Source organism: Clupea harengus, chromosome 17 (genome assembly GCF_900700415.2).
Source record: "Clupea harengus chromosome 17, Ch_v2.0.2, whole genome shotgun sequence".
In the NCBI taxonomy this organism is placed as follows: domain Eukaryota; kingdom Metazoa; phylum Chordata; class Actinopteri; order Clupeiformes; family Clupeidae; genus Clupea; species Clupea harengus.
In genome coordinates this window covers 9,453,212-9,474,860 of record NC_045168.1, presented here as the reverse complement: position 1 = coordinate 9,474,860, position 21,649 = coordinate 9,453,212, and the positions used below count along the sequence as shown (strand labels likewise).

At 44.5% G+C, this 21,649-nt stretch overlaps 1 protein-coding gene across 1 annotated transcript in view; it reads left to right on the top strand.

Moving 5' to 3' along the window:
- ptprn2 (protein tyrosine phosphatase receptor type N2) overlaps positions 1-21,649 on the top strand; it is a 177,143-nt gene that overhangs the window by 7,616 nt on the left and 147,878 nt on the right. Inside the window, 1 exon segment of the mRNA XM_031584363.1 lies at positions 9,150-9,200. Within this exon segment, the coding sequence (XP_031440223.1) occupies positions 9,150-9,200 (51 nt within the window).

Here is a 21,649-nt window from a genome sequence, read left to right as displayed (position 1 = left end):
AAATTGTCAGGGCGGGCTTTATACGTTGATGGACAGATGATCAACCCTAACGTAATCCACCACGTCACCAAAGAGCTTTTGGGGTGAATTCGTTTTCAACAAACATGGCTGCCGTTGGAGAGCTGAAATGTGGAAATTCGAGTCTGTTTTAGAAGACATTGACAGCACATTCATTTTGAAAGAGGAAAAGAGAAACACGATCAAGGCATTTGTCGATCGAAAATATGTTTTTGCCGTCCTTCCTACGGGATCCGGTAAAAGTTTAATGTATCAGCTGGCCCCATGGTCTACGTTATGGTCATACTACGTTGCTCTGATTGGTTCTAGATATATCCAATTGAGCGAAGAGGCATTTTTTTTCCTGGTTCGGTTGAAACACGCCCCATAATCACAGCCCAACGGAGCGGTATCAGACTCATATTCTGACTAGAATTATGAGTATGACATCGTCAGGCTAGGAATTTGAAGAAAGGAAATGGAAATGGAAATGATTGTGTCATTAAACAGGTTGAAACAGATCAAATGAAAGCAAATACATCGCACTCCAAAGTGATTTGATCCCAGAACTTATGTTCACAACATGCTTTTGTACTAGTTAGCAGCACATGCAGCATATTCAATTAATTTGAACTCAAAAGGCAAGAACCTCAATGTTGCTTCTTTGAGAATGGGGCATGAGCTATTGCTATGAATAGACTTTGAGATTTAATTGCCTTGACACGTCAAAGCGTTTCCAAGAGACCTCAGATACAACTCAGTCTCGATAATGAAGTGGTTGGTTTGCAGTACAGTACGTTCGATACACATTAGTTGATCTAGCACACACTATTGAACCAATATCGGCATTGAACTTGACGTCAGAATTTGTGTCAGGATATCACCTTATAGGAAGAGGAAGATAACCAGTAGTAGAAGAGTGTGTCATTAAACGGATCCCCTAAAGGCTTACTTGTGGAGATGGGTCGATGGAGATATCGACTGAGCGATGTACTGGACACCCGGTCTGTGGTTAGAGATCTCTGATCGCGGTGTTTGTGGTAAGGTGCCAGTGGGGCAAGGAACAGTTCCTGGTGCACCTTTGTGAATGAACAATATATACATGTACTTTAAGTAGTTTTAGTGCTTTTAGTAGAGCAAGCACAGGAGGGTGTTTATGGTACCAATCCTGAATGCGGCTATCAATCATAAAGTGGGGCCTACTATAGAAACTGTTTTCATGCATACAAGATTCTGCGGTTGCTGACAGAAATTTTTGCTGTTGCCATTCTGGATCACAGGGTCTGCTTCCCCCTACCTCTACCACTGAAGATGAGTTTTAGGGTGTTCCCATCTTTAGAGATGGCATCCTAATTTAAAATTGAAATGCACTTATGAAGATTACACTGTGTGTGTGGGAATCACTCTATATGCATTACATGCACCCTAAAGAGAACAGGCAGTATGTTCTGGCTGAACAGTTGTTTATCTGGACTTTCCTTCATTTAGTATCCTATTTAGTGGGCTGACAGTCTATTGGAGCCTTAATTAAATCTACCTAGACCTCTATAGCCTGTTATGTTTGAGGTAGGGCCTAAGTCTAATCTGGGGAAGACAGCCTGAAAAAGTCATACACTCCATTCTCTTGTGGTGGTTTGGATGTGCAAACCCTCTTTACTTAGCTGCAAAAAACAAAACAACAAAAAAACAAAACAACAAAAACAATGCTGGGCCTTCAGTCAGCTGTGAGCTAATTATACATCAGCTTGATTACAGCAGCGGGCATCCGTTCTTTCTCCTGGCCAAGGTTGAGCAACCTTGCCATCGCTTATTTAAAAGGGAGTTTGTTTTGGCCGTCATGTGCTTTCCTGTTCGCTGTGTGAAGCTATACAGCATGCAGCATAGGCCATTTATTATTGAATGGTGAATACTCAAACTGTAGCAAAGAGGCGCCAGGTCGCAGGCTTTTTTGGCGTGCAGCTTAGCGCACAGATCTTGAGCAGAGGAGTTTTCTGAATGTGGCACAAACTTCTTAAACGAGCTTGTTCTCTTTCGTCCTTGCCCTCGCCGCCTGGTTGTGAAGAAAAAAAAAGAAACGTTCTCGGTTTGACTCTGTGTTCCCGTTTGACCCGATGCTAGTTGTCTTCTTTAATGAGCACCGGAGCCTAAAGTTGGATGTACCGCTGCCGCTGTTGGGTTGAGCTCAATTAGTCTCAGGTGGAGGCGGGCTGCTGACGCCAGTTCCTAGCCTTACACAATGTCATGTTCTGTCTTTCCTTCTTCTTTCTCTTCCTTCCTTCGGCTCTCGTTATCTCTCCTGGGGCCTTTCTGGCCATCTCTGTGTATCATTCTGTATACTTTCTCTCTCTTTCTTTCACCTTAGACACACTTTCATCCTCTGCCCCCACTTTTGGCCTTCGCTTCTCACACAAATGGCCCGTTGGCAGAGTGCCAGTCCGAGCCACTTAAGAGTGTCCTTGTTAAACAACGGTAATGATTTTTTACAAAGACTCACTGGTGGTGAACTGCGGCACAGGCCATTTGGGGAGAGTAGTGGAGGGTGGCACCCACAGCCAGGGCTGCTGATGAGAGACCCCGAGGCGTTCTCGTGCCAGTCACTAGGGAACACAGCAATACTCAGGTTGTACTCAGGGTTGAGAGAGGTTAACGGAGAAGTACGTTGTGATTGGCAAGCGACGAGCGTGTTTTCGAAAGTTTACCTGTGGTGTAAGAAACATTTTGATTCCTAGTCTTTCCCCCTCTAGTGGACACATGGCTGTTGTCCTCAGGTGACCTGCCCCCTGTCTTCCCTCTGCATGCATGGAAATGAATTTCCCTTCTGTTCCCTGGGTTCTCTGGCTCTATCTGTTTTGCTTCTTTCTATCCTCCACGGTTCATCCTTCCCTCCTTCTCTTCTTCCCTTCTCTTCTCTATCCCCCACTTTCCTCCCTGCTCTCTTTCTCTCTGTCTCCTTTATCCCTTTTATCCCCTCCGTCCTCCCGGGTGCTCCCTGGAGACCTCACCCATGCCTGTTTGCCTCCTGATCCCTGCCTGAAGGTGACTGGGCCGGGGGACCGTTCTCTCTCCCCGACCGGCTGGAGACGGCAGGTGGCCGGGAGGCAGGAGCGGCGAGCTCTTCTGCGTGTGTATGTGTAGGGGAGGCCAGGCTGGGCCAGGCTCCTCTGCCAGACAGCAGCTGTAGTCGCAGCGCCCAGGGCAGGAGCGGCGTGTATCTAGGACAGCATGAGCCGCCACCCCTGGTACAGAGGGGGGGGGGGGGGGGGTGTTGGACCGCACCGAACTGTGTACAACTGGCTCAGAGATTGAGTGAGAGATTGTTTGTGCGGTACATGTCCTTCTGTAGTAGGACATATACTGTGTGAAATAAATTACTGTTTGATTACAAAGTGAAAAGGTTAATGGCAATATGCTATCAACTTACACCCCTCCTTGTTTGGTAAAAAGGCATACGTACAATAGCTCATATACAATAGCTAAAAGTAACCCAAGCACAGATGAGCTGTTTTATTACAGTAAGGTCTCAGCACATTGACCGTGCCTGAAGCCGGCCTGGTCATGGTCTACTGGGGAGGTTTCTGTGCAGGTCTCGCACGAGGAACTTGAAAGCGTTCGTATTGGGGATTCTCAGGGTACATTAGCTCTCACGGAGATGAAACCCCCTCCAGGCTTACGTAAGTCACTGCCGTCTATATATAGAATCTGCCTCGCCCACTGTCTCTGTTTGAATCTCGCACAGATTTGTATTAAAAATTCAGCGCTACACCGCATCCCTCACACTTATTGCTTTCCTATTATTTTATGAGAAATCAAATTTCTGAGCTCTGCGTGGATGGAGACGAATAAAGAAACACACTGCGACACTGTACCCGAAGCTAATCAAACATTCGTGGCGATGCCCCTTTGTTATTGATGGCTTTTCTTCGGCTCAAATCAGTCAGACAATAAGATTTCTGTTTGCATTTCCGTAGATCAGTTCGGAGGGCCAGGCGATTAGCAATTCAGGTCACTCAGCTGTGGTTATTTTTAACCTGAGGGTGCCACATATAGCCCACCTGTGTTTCAGCCCAATTTGAGGTGAATTAATATTGCACCAGGACAGGGATGAATTACAGCTTCGGCCCTGCAGTGTTTAGGTGGAATTGAAGGTCCTTTGATTACATCCAGAGGAGCGATGAAAAATAGCTGGGTAGGGTATGGTGTCTCCGCCGGGCACAAAGAATCATGACCGGCAATCAATGTGTGCGTGTAGACGCGTATCTATCGCGCTGGGAATGGATGCAGGGTCATGTGACGGGGCTAGGGGAGCTCACTGCGACAACTCCGGAGGGGAAGCGATACGTGACAAACTCGGAATGTTGACATTTTGCTTAATGAAGAATCAAGCCTGCCGACTCGTCTCTGTCAAAGCCCCGCTGTGGATTCCTCATCGCCACACAATAAATATAAATGCAGTCATTAACAGAGGGGGGTGTACAGGTCCGACACAAGGGAAGTAAACATGGGGGGAGTGTGTTTGTTTTTGTGTCTGTGTGTGTGGGGGGGGGTGGTGGGCAGGTTGAAACTAGGGGTCTCATTCTCAGCAGGCAAACCACTCAGCACTTGGCAAGCACATCCTGTTCTCATTAAGATGGCTAAGATGACAAAAAAACTCTGAGCTCTTTAGAATGGACGCTCTCAGAAACTACGCAATGCCTTTTTATTCCCTCTCTGTTTTTCACAGCTTTTTTCACTGATGCATAGCGACTAAGCAGCGGTGAGATTACTTTACTATCTGCGGTAGGCTTAATCGCAGTCAATGTGGGGTTCACGTTCGATGCCTTCAAACTCCGCTTCGCTGTGGTGGTATCGGGGCTGGTACGACTATCTGCTGGGTCGTGGGGCGTGTCTATCTGGTCGAACGGCAGCGGAGGAACTCACCACAGAAAAGTAAAGACGTACGAGTGTGTGACCGTGACGCTGATATTTAATTTAGATATGGCTAGGCGCTTGAGCTGTCCTAGACCCTTCTCTGACTCGTCTCAACTAAGATGAACACCCTTCAGGTGATAAAAACAACTACCCCCCCCCCCCCCCGGCCAAGTCCACAACCCCTTTACCAATTACTCTTTAATTAATGTTCTTTTTAATCAGTTGGGGGAACAAAAAAAGCGAAAAAAAACTAGTTATAGAAGCCTGTGGAATAGATTCTGAACAATCTCATTTGCTGTTTCAAGGAGGGCCACGGCACCTCTGCTCAGCCGGCTCCTTTTTTTTTCTGTCAGAGCGAGCGGCTTGATTGCGAAGTGCGGCTAATTAATATGGCCGGCCAACGGGCTCTCAGACTGAGGGTAATGAATGGTGCAGCTGGGGCTGATTAGGAGCCAGAGCCGAGTGCAGGCTCGAGGCTGGCTCGCGCAGCGACATAGGAGAGGGGGAGAGGCGGAGAGGCGGATGGAGTGTGGAGGGCCGCGGAGGGTGGAAGGGGGGCAGTGGGAGAAGGGCAAGAGGGGTGAGAGGGGGCTTGAGAGATTTGGGGAATCCATTTCAGAGGCAACACTTCATCAAGAGGCCCCCTTGTTAGAAGATGTCGGACCGTCAGGGGGAATGTTGGACTCAGACAAGATGTCGGGGCTTTTATTCGCCTTTTCTTGTTATGTGACTTTCTTTCCTTTCATCTAAGCTCTCTCTCTCTTTCTCTCTCTCTCTCTCTCTCTCTCTTCACTGCACCTTTTCTCTTTGATCTCTTTAATTGGCATTTCTAGAAGCTCTTAGAGAGGTGAAAATGGATATGTGCTTTAACAGAGATTAGACTTAGTCATTATCTTTACTCTGTTAGCTGAGACTTAAACTGTCATCTGGCCCCAGACTTAATTAGGTCAAAAAGTCATTAACTGTTGGTCTAGATGTAGAACTTGCATCTTTAATAACAGATTGCAGTGTACTTAAATGATAATCATATCACAGTCACAAAGTCAGTGAGTGCTGTTGTAAACATTTACTTTATTAGGCATTGTTCAGTTAGGTATTGTGCCTTTGAGGAGTGCCTTTGAGTGCCTTTGACAGTGCCTTAGGCTAGTGGACAGACCTAAGATGTGTTAGATGAATCCTTTCTTCAGGAGGTGTGGCAGTACAGTATGAACTGTGGTTAGAACATGTGGTTGTGCCATAAAGGCTTAAGGTATTGGTTTGTTAAATAGCCTAGTTATTTGACTTTTTCGGAGCAGAAGCTTGAAGTAACTTTGTTTTGGGAAGTAAGATGAATGAAATGTCTCAGCTGAAGTATCTCGTGACTCATTGTTTCAATTGAAAGGATCAAGTGCCTGAGTTAAGATATTGTCAGCAGGCCTCTGTGCTGTGTGTGTGGTCTGTTGTCAGGGTGACTATGGGAAGCAAGGTGTGTGTGTGTGTGTGTGTGTGTGTGTGTGTGTGTGTGTGTGTGTGTGTGTGTGTGTGTGTGTGTGTGTGTGTGTGTGTGTGTGTGTGTTTTGTATGTGGGGAGGTGTGCTCTGGAGCTGGCCTTCTGTTCTATCTCCCCCTCACAGGGACACGCTGTCATTCCCATGGGCTTTATCAGTCGCGGGACACATGCTGAAGGTTCTTTGGGATGGTTCCCAGTGAAAACCCACTAAATGAGGCTATGAGTGCACACACACACTCACTCACTCTCTCCCAAATACACACACACACACACACACACACACACACACACACACACACACACACACACACACACACACACACATGCTTTGGCACAGCCCCCACCCAGCTGTTTGAAAGCTTGAAAGCCTTTCTCTTCTCTTATCTCTCTCCTGTTTACCTAAGATTCCCCTCTTAGCGCCATCTCCGAGGCTAAAGCTGTGCACATGGGTGTGTGTTTGTGTGTGTGTGTGTGTGTGTGTGTGTGTGTGTGTGTGTGTGTGTGTGTGTGTGTGTGTGTTCCCGATAGCAAAGTGGCACTCCATAGTGTCCCATGGTAAATGGATATGGCTGGGTTCCTGCCTTTCCCTTGCTAAGCCACAGATTTGCTGACTCACCGAATTCATTAACTTATTAAAGGCAAAGTGAAATGCCCTTGTTGGTGTAGTGCAACAATCAGGGCCGGGAACAGCCTGCAGACTGGGTCGGAGCGATGAGTCCGTCCCATTAGAATGTTGGATGACTTTTCCGTCCGTTTCCTTCCTCTGCCTCCTTCTAGTACTGGGTAATGGAGTTACGATGCCGTCGCCAATGTAGTTTGTTTGTTTGTGCCCCCCCCACCAACAAATTCCGTTTCCGTTGCCACCACAACCGAACAAAGTGCGTCTGCGACAGGAGAATCAAAGCCATGACTCGTCTTCCCAGCAGTGGATAAACCTGGGGTCTGCTCAGATTCACAAACAGGCAAAAACCTCCTCTTCACGGCAGAGGTGTTTGTGAACTCACCGGCGATAGTTTCGGGATGTGATGGATTGACTGCGCCGGCTTCTAGCCGAGCAGGAACAGCAGTGCGGCCGGCCGGGCGCAGCAGCACAGCTGGAGTGCTGCCATAAAGCCCGTGCCGGGGCGTCGCTCAGTCACAGACGTTCGGTAACTGCAGATGAACGACCCCCGTACCCAGTGCAATCTGTTACAGCCGCGAAAACATTAAATAAAATATACACCGCCTGTAATTAGACTTTTATTTATTTATTTTAGCTTGCTGTTTGCTCAGAGAGTTGCCGTATCATAATCCAGCCTACTCTATGTTTCCATGCCAACTCTGCTAAAGTAAATAAAGCCTTTAAAAAGGGGGGGGGGGGAGTATTGGGCTCTCTCTGTCTCTCTCTCTCTCTCTCGCTCTCTCACTCTTGCCTTGACTCCTCTCCTCCTCTTCATCAAGCTAATCCTCAGTCCCCTCACGTTCTGCTCCTGTCATTATTGACTCACCTCTCAGAGCAGAGCCAAACCCATTTCAATGCTTCAATAGTCATCAACACACACACACACACACACACACACACACACACACACACATACATACATACACAGAGAGAGCTAGAGAAAACGCTCACAATGACATGAATCCACTATGATTAGGGGAGAATGTCCATTTCAGTGAGTAATTTGTCCATTAGAGGTGATGATAATAAGTGGTGAGAGGTGAATAAATGACTGGAGACTGGAGGTGCGAGATGGAGACATGGGGAAGAGGAAGTCTTCATTTCATCCGCATGTATGTCTACCCAGTGAGTACTCAGCCCTGCACTCTTGACATTGCCGTGGGTCTATCTGAAGAAATAAGTTGTTTTGACAACCACTAGAACTACCAAAGTTCTCTTTCGGACTTCCGATCTGAGCGCGAGGTTGGCTCTTTTTTCTAATAACTTGGAAGGAACAGAAAAGTGAGCTCAGAGGGAAATAATAGTGCTGTGAGACACAGTGTGTCATTTGAAATAGCTGTGAGCGTTTTTTATTTTTTATCTCTTTTGGTTGGTGTCATTAGTTGTCATGAGTCTCTCACTTTTAGGGGAACCTTCACCTCCTCCCTACCCTCGTGTTCCCAGTGAATTGGCGTATTTTACTGCAGTTGTTCCCTCACGAGGGACAAGGGCACTCAATGCTCCTGCTATAAATCACCCAGGAAGGTTGTGTGTGTGTGTGTGTGTGTGTGTGTGTGTGTGTGTGTGTGTGTGTGTGTGTGTCCTCTCCACACATTCACTTAACTGAATTTGTGTGGATAAGATCAGCTCTTCCATTTACAGTCTTGTAACCACAATCACGTGTATCACCGAGTATCTCCAGATGGCTATCACCAGATACCTATCTCTTTCTCATTCTGCAATTTATTGAGAGAGAAGAACCCTTTTCAGTGGTGTCGCCTAGTAGTTGTTGCACTGTTGTTATGTAAATCTATTGTTACATCAGCAGTGGTGCCCTCATTAGTTAATGAATCCTTATGGCATGTCTGCTGGGCCCTAGCTCACATCTTCTGTAACGACTCGAGTCACATGAGGACCTCTTGGTAAATGGGGCCGTGAACAGCGGACCTATGGAACACTCATTTGAACACCCCATCGGCCACATGTTACTGTGCTAAGCTTCGGAGTCCTTTGGTTGTATTGCCAGCCCCTTTCTTCTAATCTGACTGTGTTCTCCCCATTTCTCTCTCTCTCTCTCTCTCTCTCTCTCTCTCTCTCTCTCTCTTTCTGATGCAGGCTGCTTATTTGAAGATGGTGTCTGTGAGTCATATGAAGTCTGTGCCAACGGTAAGTAAACTGCTATTGTTTGTTCTCCTGCTTATACCAGCTGGGGGACGCACATGAATGCATCACACATTGGCATGCCTGTGGCAAACTTTTAACTGGCACCTCACACTGTTTATTGCCAGTGTGGACATTGTCATCAACATCAAGAGAAAATACAGTTGAATTAAAAGTTTAATCTATATCCCAAAAGCGTTTCCTGACATTCTAATTGTTTGACTGGATCGAAACAGTAGTCGTATTAGCTTAAGTTGCTAATAAGACTAATGTCATGAGACTCCTTGCTGGAGTTGATGCAGTTGAGACACAGACTAATTATCCTCCCAGAAGACAGCCAAGTTGTATCATCCCTGCAGGTGATGGTACTACGCAGACGCTGAAGACGTCTCTGCAAAAAAGGAATTCTATTTTCCCCCACTGTTTATACCTGGAAAAAATGGAGGCAGATAACAACTAATGCAAACAATTGAGCTCAATTAAACCTGTGCAGTCATGAGTGAGACACGGAGGACTCCCGAGGCCCCAGACTGCTGATAGCAAAGAATGGAAATATGGAAACCGCAGTCTGGGGACCCTTATCTACCTCCTTCTCTTTTTCTCTCTCTCTCTCTGTTTCTCTCAGTCTGTCACTTTCTCCCTCCCCACCTCGACTCTGTCCATCTCTTTGTTCTTTTCTTAATAAGTTTAGTCTGAGCCCCGTCTGCTTTGTGCTTTGTCTTTTGCTGGTGGCGCTTGCAGGCGTTAGCTTGTAGCACGTTTGTTCAGAGGCACATAAAAGGATAATGAGGCAGACACTTCAGTCTAGCTGAAAGGAGCAGCGCAGACAGACCTGGGAACAGGTGGCAGAGGTGGCTTTGGTTCTCATGGCTCCTGTGGCTGTCTGATTGGAAACTGTCAACACGCTGTGTAGATTTTTCTTTCAAAATATTGCAGTGTCATCAGTTTCCTCGACACATCACTTACACATTGATTTTTTTTTACGGAAAAAATGAATCCATTTTGACCTTTGGAATTTTCAGAAACACTCTCACAAACACACAAACGGAAAAAAAACCTAAGAACCTGTGTCTTAACGTGCGTCATCTCCGTTGCTGCTTCCGTGGTTACACCCCAACATGACTGCTTCTATCTGTGTCTCCAACTGAAAGAAAAGTCATTTTCCTCTAATCAAACAATTAGGTGCCTGAAAGCATATTCATGAAGCCACTGAATAGCGGTCCCCTCTTATCTCTCCACTGCCTCGCCGTAATGAAGATCCCTGGGGACGGCCAAGTATTGCAGCACGCAACCGAAGAAGAATTTAAGTACTTCTGTGTTAGCTCCAGTCTCTTCAGTCCCATTCATCCCCCCTTCCATGTTATAAAGTGCTCTGTGCAGCTCCGTATAGGAAAACCAATCATGTTTATGTGTCTGTTTATTGGAAAAATAAATAGTTAGTGATGTGTGGGTGACTGGAGCTCAGCGGATGCTGGGTGCCACTGTGCCACACGCCGTCCATCCTCTGCCTGTCATGGGTCCTGCTCCACCACTCACAGGCCTTCCGCTCATGGATGTACTGGGAACATTAAACAACATTTATTGCCATTTCCATCCACTGATGTGAAGAACATTCCTCTTGGAAATCAGTGGCACTTGCATATTACCATTATCAAAATCAAGTTACAAGGCGTATACAGTAAGCTTCCAAGATGGCATAGATAGGTCGGAAACTCCCTAATGTTGTAGTCACTCATTTCTACTTGGCAAGAACTCAGTGACACTCCTTTCTATGGGTATCATTCAGAGGCGTAATCTACACGGTAATGCATCTCATTCCCACTGTTGCTCGCTCATAGACCCATTCCACATCAAACAGATGCATCACAGATGTACCCGTGGTCTGATCACTTCCAATGGCATAGTACAAATGTGCTTTATCCGATGGCAGAAATGCTTCCACTCCCCCATACTCATCTCCTAAATTATGCTATAAGAATTATGCTAATTTAGCTATAAGGTACAGCATGCATAATGACATGCACACAATATAACAGCCCACGCATACCCACAGTGACCTTAATAATGGCTAAAGACCTGAGACTGTAATACAGTACTTGGGCTTAATAGGGAAATAATTGCACAGTTCGGCACCATTGACATTGTTCAGACATATTTTACAGCGTATGTAGGAAAACTGACTCAGGCAGGGGGCTCAAAATATAGGATATGAAACCCCAGCTATGTGGACCATCAAACACTGGCAAAGTAGCCCTATAAAATGAACATAGCCTAAACTTGCATAGCAGTATTGTGGCCAGCACACCAGTGCTTAGTGAACGTTGCAGTCACCGCTAATGCTATTTGGAAGACATTGGGCAGGCCCTTGCAAAGTAATCCACAATTCAACTCCGGTCTAACAAGTAAACTTTACAGGCAGAAGACCCTCCTGGTATAACAGCTCCTTGTATTGTGGATGTGTATTGCTAGCCGATTTTAACCCATTTGTTACAGCAAGACATGGCATGAAAAAATTTAACTACTTTTTAAAGTTTTGAACCTAGTTTCTCTAAAACTCAAACATATTTAGGTATTGCATATAAAATACAAGTAGTTTCAAATAGCTGCAGTGGACTGCTCCTGGTCTTTTAGCATTTATGTTTAAACTGACATACCCCACACAGCAACACATAGCTGTAAATATGATTTTTCATTTTACAGGGCTGTATTTTGTGTCTTGTACTTTAACAGTGATTGACCTCACTTGAAATCAAACTCCAGACACAGTGAAACCTAGCTCGCACTGGATCACAGGCAAATCTGTTCCACATTCACCCCACTCATCTGCCGTAGCAACAGCCACAGCAACAGCAACTCTCTCCATCCACAATTTTCCAACAAACACCCTAAAAATAACTTCATTGTAACAGCCTCACCTTCTCAAGGTCACTCCACATCTCTGAGGGTCTGGCATTCTCTATGGGTGGCTGTATCTGCCAAGGAAAGTAAGGCCAAGATGTAATAGCCGAAAAGGCCCCCATGTCTTCAAAGGAGATCCACGGCTCTGGGCTTTCTCTGGATGAACAAGCATCACCAGACATCTCATTGTGCAGATCACTAGGACGTTCCCGGTCAAAAACACTGGAGAAAGAGGCGTCCTCAGAGGAAGGCTTAGCCCTTCTGTCAGTCTTCAGTGCTTCTCTCTTTGGAGCATGATAGTGCAGATTCTTGGTAATCCCAGGAGGCACTTGGTTTTGATTTCTTTGTTGGTATATGTGGGGTGCCGCGAGCATAGGGTGCCCAGAGCACATCAATCCATAGTAATACCAAAGCAAACCAATGTTTACACCTTCCTTATTCATGGTCACACATATAATGAGGCTCAGATTGATCAAATAATAATGGCAGCACTGTCTCCAAGGTTACTTGTAAACATAGCTGTTTGGACTTCATCAGAATCTTATAGCATGTGATGGTTCTGAATTAGAATGGTAGAATGTTCAGTGTTTTGCTTGCTGCAGGAAACATAGCCTACAGTATGTCCAGGCAAGATTGAAATGTATCCAAAAAAAAACCTTTAGGTCAAACAATACAAACACAGGCACTGCAACAATAGTCCAACTGTAGCTTACTTATTTGGTTCAGTTCTTCATAGATTTCGTGTTAAGTTGAGTGTTAAGTGCTGCCTTGCCAGCCAATAGCCATCTTTGTTGCCATCCCTTTAGCCAATATTGTATCTTCTACAATAGAAATGTAGTGGTTTGCTTTTGTTTTTTAATTAATGATAATAAATGACGACATTCGTGGTGTAATTAAGTACAAAAGCTAATTTCATAAAAATATAAGAATATATTTGAGTTTTGCTGTTGCTCATCTTTTGTCCTCTGCTTTCTTCTGGCTCAGTTTGCCTGTTTTCTTTTGGTCAGCCAGCTGTTTCTCTGTTTTGAACTGGAAAAGATTAAATTAAACAATGTGTGACACAAATCCATCTTTAGCTATTCAAATAGAAGCAGTGTGGCTTCTGTCATTACACTGTTTGGGTCTTACCCTGTCCAGATCTCCCCACATGGTGGAGACTATCGGAGGGTCGCTGGGTGGCTGCATCTGCCATGGGAAATAAGGCCACGTTGAGTCAGCTGGGTAGGTCTCCATGTCCTCAAAAGATATCCAAGGTTCAAATTTGGTTTGCTGCAGGGGCTGGTGAGGCCAGGCGTCAGCAGTCAGGCTAAACCTGGCACTCACTGACGCTGAGGTCAGAGAGGCCTCGGAGCTTATCACCGTGGTGACAGAAGGGCCATGAACCGCTGAATCAGAGATGGTTTTCATCTGAGAAGTGTCCGTGAGAGAGATGACGTCGCCAGAGCCTTCAGCGAACTCAGCCCTTTTCGGCTTCCTCTTCTTGCTGTATCTGTGTGTGGCTACGAGTGTGTCAGTGGAGCCACAACACATTACTGCGCAGTAAAGTAAGCCCAAAACAAAGTTCATGTCTTCCCTCCTCATAGTTTAGATATGAAATGAAGTTGAAACTGTTTCAGGTCAGAAAAAGAATCTTGTCTCTAAGGTTACCTGTCCATAACATCATTATGACATCATCAACCCCCACCCCTCTCACCATTGTCTTATCTTGACATTGTACTGACCTGAGTTGGGATGGTTTAGTTGAAAATAAAAAAAATCTGATCATAAAAGACTGATTAATAAGACAGCCCTCCATCATGACTCACTGTTACTGTTACCACATTTAAGTACATTGAAAAAAAAAAACCTTATGAGAGCATACCAGTAATAACTTTAGTATATCAAATACACTCATAAATACACTCGTAACTTCATAAATATGTAACTTCAGTCCAACTTCATGGCAGAAACCAGAAACTGTCAAATATGCCTGTTTTTTTGTGATTAACAGGTCTTTGAAGTGTCTGAAAGCATCTGTGTTTTGCAAGGGTGTGGAAAGGCTTTCATTCGAGGTGCTATATAAATTAGACTATTTTGTGTCTCTTTTGATAAATAAGCTGCTATTGTGGTGAAACTTGCTCTGAAAGCATAATCTGTGGAGTGCCTCAGCGACAATGTTGTTATTTGTATTGTTTTATTTTATTTTATTCATTGCAATAAACAACAATCCATCCAATGTCTAGATGATTGAGAGTAGTGCAAGATTAGTTTGTTGTGTAATTTGAATGGCATGAGTAGATTCGTTATTTGTTTTCTCTGTGTATACTGAAATATGCATATTTAGGTAAAAGCAAAGCAGGACTGAAGCTCTGTTCTCAGGCAATTCAATTCCGGGGGGTAGTTTACCAGAACTTTAACGTGGGTGGTCAGATCTTATGATTTCATAGGTTGGCAGTGGTTAAAAGATTTTTTTCTGATAGTATACAACACAATCCTTTACCGTGGCAGTAGCAACCCTTGGCCAACACAAATGTACGCCCCTTATTGAGTTCTGCTTATCTTCCAGATTGTAAATGATTGTGAACACTTTATGCTGTGTAACACAAACTGGTCTTATTTCTCATTAAAACATAACATTATTGTGTTGAACCAACTCATTCAGACACAATGTTCTCCTGATCCAATTCAATTATGTAAGATAATTTTAAAGCAACAAAGTAAATTCACAACCAGAAAGGTAAATTAGTATATGAGGTCTCTGGAGAACCTTGCTGCCACCACTTCTTTGTTAAATTATACCCATCAGCCTTTGCAAGAACATTGAAATAACCAAGCTTAGATATAGTGTTGCCAATGTGTGTATATATATATATGTTTGTTGATGTTAGTTGTTCTCAGATACCAATACAATTTCAGACATGGGCTTAGTCTATATGTTTTGCTTTGAAATGTTCTACACGTTATTCCCACCATGAGTACGTCAGTATTGACAATGCTTAAGACGTCGGTGGTTCCATTGTTCCATTATCTACAGCAATGAGTGCATCTGAATGTTGCTGCTTGACTTATTCAGAATGTGTCTTCTTCTAGAAGCAGTGAAATGGAAATTTAATTATGTGTTGATTTAACACTCTTCATTCATGTGCAACTGATGTTGCAACAACAAACAAACAGAATTTTTTTTTCAGTGTTCTCATGACTAACGTGTGTTTTTACACAGGTATTAGATGTTTCTAAGAATAATGTTCATTGGCATACCATTTATACAGTGGAGACTATGGAATGAAATTCAATTAAAAAAAATGTCTGGGTAGTTTAAACTGAAAATTATAGGTTTTTAGTACACTTGCCCGGGTATTCATGAAAGGTTTTCTCTTGCGATTAGACTTGTGTTCGCATTGTAAGAATGCTGAAGGAACACAAATGTCATGATCTTGATACCACCCAGGTCACAAAGACTTCAAAGAGGGTTGGTGGGTAATGAAGTCTGCAGTTGGATTAAGTTGCTGGAAGATTGAATAGGAGATGAATGGAAAATTGACTCATCCATAGAGATTACTCAGGTCAGGGAGATGGCTTTGGAGATGGAAGGGGCTGATACTGGGACCTGGCTGATGAAATGGGCCTGCTGATGGGTTTGCGTGGGTTCTGATGGGTTGGCTCTGATAGCCCAGGGATCGGCCACAGGTTAGGCAGATCCCTGGTTCAGTCCAGCAACCAAATAACCAGAGTAAATCAAAGCGACTCGAGCTGAAATCACGGAGTGCATCAGATGCGACTGCATTGGATATTAGGGCTCTCTTTGCCCTCAGCCAGAGAGACGATAATGGTTTTTCATAGCCCTCCTTGGGGGAGAAAGCCACATTCACAGAGCATCGTTTCATGCCAGCTTTATTGACATATCTGTCCGCAGGGCTGTCACAGTAGAATGATGACTATTTAGGACTTAATAAGGCAATCAAAGCTTGTTTATGACTGTCAATGGGCATACTTCATAAAGTGTGTGTGTGTGTGTGTGTGTGTGCCTGTTTGCGTGTTCTGCTGCTTGAACTACTAGTTCCTGACGGGCTGTTCTTTAGTTATTAAAAGTGTCACAGCCTCTCATCCATCAGCCTCAGTCTCAAAATTGTACACAAAAAAGGGACACACTCACACAAACACAAACACATACACATATATACACATATTGACACTAATAACCACTTTGTCAAGAAAAGAAATTGGTAGGAAAATTTGAAAAGATATTTTCATCATAGATATTCTTCCTTAAACATCCTTGGCATTGTGTCATCAGTTATACCAGCCCAGTGTCCTTGGACCAGGACAGAAACCTATACCTTTTAGTGCCACTCGCTGTTTCCATGGTTACCTCTCAATACAGCTTCATCTTTTTTTTTTCACAGTACTCTATTCCTCTGAATGAAAGAAAGAAAGAAAGAAAACAGACATATTTTCCCTTGACGCTCTAATCATACAATTAGGTTCATGAAGGCTCAGACTCCACTCATCCTACCTCACCACTATTAAACAGGGCTCAGAGAAACCCTGCCAGTGTGGCAGTATGGCCGCCGCTAGCAGCGTCAGGGAAAGGGTAGTGCGTTGCCTGCATGTTTATAAATGCTCTGTGAGAGGACCGAGACTCGTCCCACCTCTATCTCATCACCGGCGAACTTCCCGTTTTTATTTACAGACATTTTAATCTTGTGCCGCCACGGCCCCCCTGTTGTGTTTGATAATAACCAAACTCATATAACACTCGGCAGCCCCCGCTCCCTGGCAGTACGGCCTGCCCACATGCCAGTGGCCCTTTTTGGCTGCCCACTCCCATTCACTACCCAGCGCTTCTGTTTTTGAGGCGTGAAGCAGCCGGCAGTCAATTGTCCTCTCACGTCCACCCTGCCCCAAATCTGCTGGTGTGAAGAGGTTTGTACCGGCAGTGAAAATGATGCAGGTTCATTTAGTAGAGTTGGTCTATTTTGTAAACGGTGTAGGTAATGGTGTACATGCCTGGGGATCTTGTGAGATTTGGTTGAGATGTCTGCTCCTCCATCTGCCATATACTGAGCATGAACTAAGTGGGTGCTTTGGATGAAGGGAGCATGCGGTGTGTTTCTCAGTCATGTAATAAGAATGTAAATACATGGTTATAAGCACCCCTAGCTGATACAAAACAGAAAGCAGGAAATGTATCTTTCAGACATCAGATCCCCTCAATTGTCCCTCTTAATTCTGATATGTTTGCTTTAAAAGTGTGCAGCTCTATAAAGGATTAAAGAGCCTGTGTGCGAAATCTCATATTAAGCATCCTTCGCGAATGTGACAGGGCTGTGTCTTTGTATGCAAGCGCTTTCCTATTATAAGTGCCTGACCTTTCCTGTCATTTGCTCAGAAGATTCTGTGAAAGATGTCTTATTTCAGACATCAGATCCCCTCAGCTGTACCTCTTAGTTCTGATATGTTTGCTTTAAAAGTGTGCGACTCTATTAAGGATTAAAGAGCCTGTGTGCAAAATCTCATATTAAGCATCCTTCGCGAATGTGACAGGGCTGTGTTTGTATGCAAGCTCCTTCCTATCACTGTTGCCTGACCTTTCCTGTCATTTGCTCAGGAGATACTGTGAAAGATGTCTTAGGATGCACGGCGCCCACAAACAGATACGCTTGTTTGTCGCTTGACATTTTCCCTCTGTCTCCGCTTTTCCGCTAATGGTAATTCTGGGAGCTACCGTCAGACGAATCCCCATGGGAACGTCAGGAAGCGCTCCTCTCGGGAGAAAGCAGAACCGCCGCCCCTGCATCATGATGATGTCGGCACACTTCCTGACAATGGAGGGCGCCGCAGCGTTTAGAAATGCCGTCTGACTCATGCTTCTGTTTTCTGCTCCTCCTAAGCGTCCTTAAGATACTTTGTCACCAGAGGATGATGCTGCTCTCTCTTATTTCCGTCCGTCCGCGTGGCCTCTGGCTCCTGTGGACGAGATGGCAGGCCTACTGTATGGGTGAAAGTTTGCACTGAATCAAATTCAACATTGCTTCATTGACCTCTGACCTCATTGACCTCTAGAATTCTTCCCCCTTGTTGATGTTTTTTTAATGCCCGTGTCAGAAGCAGGCCAGTCTGTCATGTTTACTGCCAGTTAATGCAGGAGATTTATTGAGCATGACCAAGCACCCTTTGAATAACATCCCTCTCTTAACTCTGTCACGCAGAAGTCTGTAACGGTGTAGCGCTTTGGTTTTATTGGTGTCCTTCCATGTCCCCAGGGCTGTGGTGGCTGCCGTGGTAGAGTACAGCAAAGTGCTTTAGCCGGCACAGGATAGTGATTTACCGCGATTAAACTTCTTTTCAAGGGTTTCTTTCAAACTGATTTTAACTACTCGTCTAGGCTTTTTAAGTATTCATTATTCTATAATGGCCCTACATTCTCTTCTCTCTGTCTGTCTGTCTGTCTGTCTGTCTGTCTGTCTCTCTCTCTCTCTCTCTCTAGATCCGCCTGTCTATGTATGTATGTATGTATGTATGTATGTATGTATGTATGTATGTATGTATGTATGTATGTATGTATGTGTACGTACGTACGTCTGTCTGTCTGTCTGCCTGCCTGTCTGTCTGTCTGTCTCTCTCTCTCTCTAATGTATGTCTGTTTTTCAGGACTCTTTATTACTCACTATGGTCCATTACTCTTTCCACAAATAGAGGCTGAATGGAAATGGCAATGCTTTCATCTCTGCCTATTGATCCTGCCAAGGTTATAATTCACTTGGTTTAGTGTCCACTCACTGCTCTCCTGCTCCGGCTATTTTAACAAAGAGACAAAAATATCTATTACAAATGTAGTAAAAAATACATAGCAGTAAAATATTTAATATTAAAGTATTGATTACAAACATGGAGGTTATTTAGGAATGTGTGTGTGTGTGTGTGTGTGTGTGTGTGTGTGTGTGTGTGTTCATTACATGTGTATTTATGATGGGGCTGGCTCATTCATTCATCGATCGGTTCTTCAGTCGATAAATGAAATGTGTTGGTATACCGTTCCCCTTTTTTGTACTCTGATGTAGACAGTACAAAGGCCTGCATGCACATCTGAACACCTGAACGTAGGAGTCAATCAAGACAGTCATCTAGAACAGCAGTGTCTCTAAAAGTTAGAGCTCAGTATTAAGGCTAGCTGATTCACACTGTGCTTATCGACTCGCACAAAAGCGAGCAAACAAAAGAAAGCAGTTGGAACATAATTAGACAGGGAACTGTTCATAATATCGTACCTCTCATGGTCAATTGATTTCCTTAATTGCTTGTGTTATTGTTCCCTTTATGGGAAAAAAAGAAAGAATACATCAATTAATTCCCACAAGCCTTAATAGTCTTTTTTTTAGCCCCCCTGTGGAGGTTAGACACAGAGGAGGGGGGGGGGGGGGGGATTTTTTGAGCGGGCATCTGGGAGACAGACCTGGGGGTGCAGCCCATGTTCTTGCATCAGTTTGAAGGTGTGCTGCGCGTTTGTTCTTCTTCGCAGACGCGTCCGTTGCGCTCTCCGAGGCATGGGCTTATCTGCGGGTATTAACACCCGGGGGCGTAGCCACTGAGACATAGCGGTGGAATCGACGCGATGTGTCCTATTGTGTTGGAGAATAGGGATTAGGAGATTTCTCTTCCTGCCTCGTTCCTTTTTCCTTGCGTCTGTCTTCTCGAAAAAAGTATTTTCCCGCTCTGATGCCGATGATCTCACAGCTTGGGCTTGTAAACATTTTCCTTTGAAATAGAAAGAAGAAAAAAGGACAACACAACAGAGCCTCTCCCCCCTCCTGCTCCTCTGTCATGTGCACGCCAGGCTGAAACGCTAAATGGGGAGACCATATTTACCTCCAAGATCTGAGGAGTCTCAGACAGGAGAGGCCCAGAGCAGACAAACAGGGCGCAGCAGACCTGCTGATTCCGTCTGCCTGCCAACCCCCTCACTGCCACGCCACAGACAGCTCCCTCTTATTTGTTCCTCAAAAAAAAAAGAGAGAGAGTGAGAAGAGGGGGAACAATGTCATCCTCTAAAGGAAATCCAGGTTGGGAAACACTGTATAAAAAACGAAACAAAAAAAATAATAAGTCAGACAGACCTTTGGCTCATCAAACCATGTGAATCTTTGGGTGGCACCCAAGTGGGTCTCCCCTTTGGCACTGTCACTTAGCTGGGCTTGCTCAAGCATACCTGTTTCGCTGTCAACACCTGACATCTCAGAGATTACAAACGGCATATCATGATTTAATTCTAAAATATTTAAAGACTAAGAAATAGACCAAAAGAGCGCTATTAAGGGGGAAAAAACACACACACACACTCGTTGTTGGAGTGTGTCACACTTCCCACAGAAGAGGAAACGTGGACGTTTAGAATCTAGCAGTTAAAAATAACTGGTGGCGCCGCTCACACCTCCACAGATGGCTTCTCGGCTCCGAGGGAGGCGAGGTGAGGAGACGCACCGGATATTTCTGGACATTTTCACCTCCTCTGTGTTGTGAAAGCACAGATCCATTTAGCAACACCAGGCTTTAATTCCAAGAGACTTGTCGGCTTTTCTTTATCCATTGTCTGATTCATAGCAATTATTAAACTCACTCTCAACCCTCAGGGGTCTTTCCTGACCTTAAATTGTTTTGTGGAATAATGAAGGCTCTTTTGTGCACCTGTAAAAGCACAGACCTTACGGATGTGACCAACCCGATTCATCTTTCACATTTCAGATGCCAATATAGGACATATTTCAGAGCCTACATGGTTTAGGTCGTAGATGCAAATCTCTGTCGACATAGTCGAAGTATCGACTTATTGAGCTTCTTGATTAACAGCTCTTAGGAACGGATCAATGTCAGTGCCATATTTAGCTCTGTCGATTGTACTTTAAAGGAGTCAACCAGGGGTCACTGAATGTACCTCAGACCCTCAAGATGAAGCAGAGGAAAGAGATGAATCTGTCAGCAGTATCCATTACCTGCCATTTTTCTATGTCCATTTTTTTTTGCCTAATCCAGTCTCCATCTTGTGGAGAGAAGGCCTCACTGCAGCCACATCCAGATAACCCAACATGAATCATCTCACGAGCGCGGCATTTGTGTGTTTAGTGCTTATGTTTCCAAGGCATCGTGCTGGGCATGCATAGCAAAACAGCTGCAGCCTCAATGAAGCTTGTTAAGGGAGATTGACGGGAATGTGAAAAGGAAAGAAGGAAGATCCTTTTCTGAGAAATAAGCCACATATAAGATGACACAAGATGAATAATGATTCTGAATCTCACTAATGACACATTTATGTTGTGGGGGACTGAGACTAATCATTTCACTGGGAGTGCATTGAGATTCTCTCTTGTACTGCTTCTAATGCTATTGAGAAATTTACAGTGAATTATGTAGCGCTGAAAGGTGGTGAAGGCCGGTTCAAACAGAATGTGCAAAACTCTGACTTTTCTTTCATGTATTCACTTTTTAATACATTTTAAAGATGCTTAAAACTATTCAGGGGTCTGCGTGTTTTTATGAATTCAATTCAAATTGACACATTGCTGTTGCCATAACTAGTAAAGGCT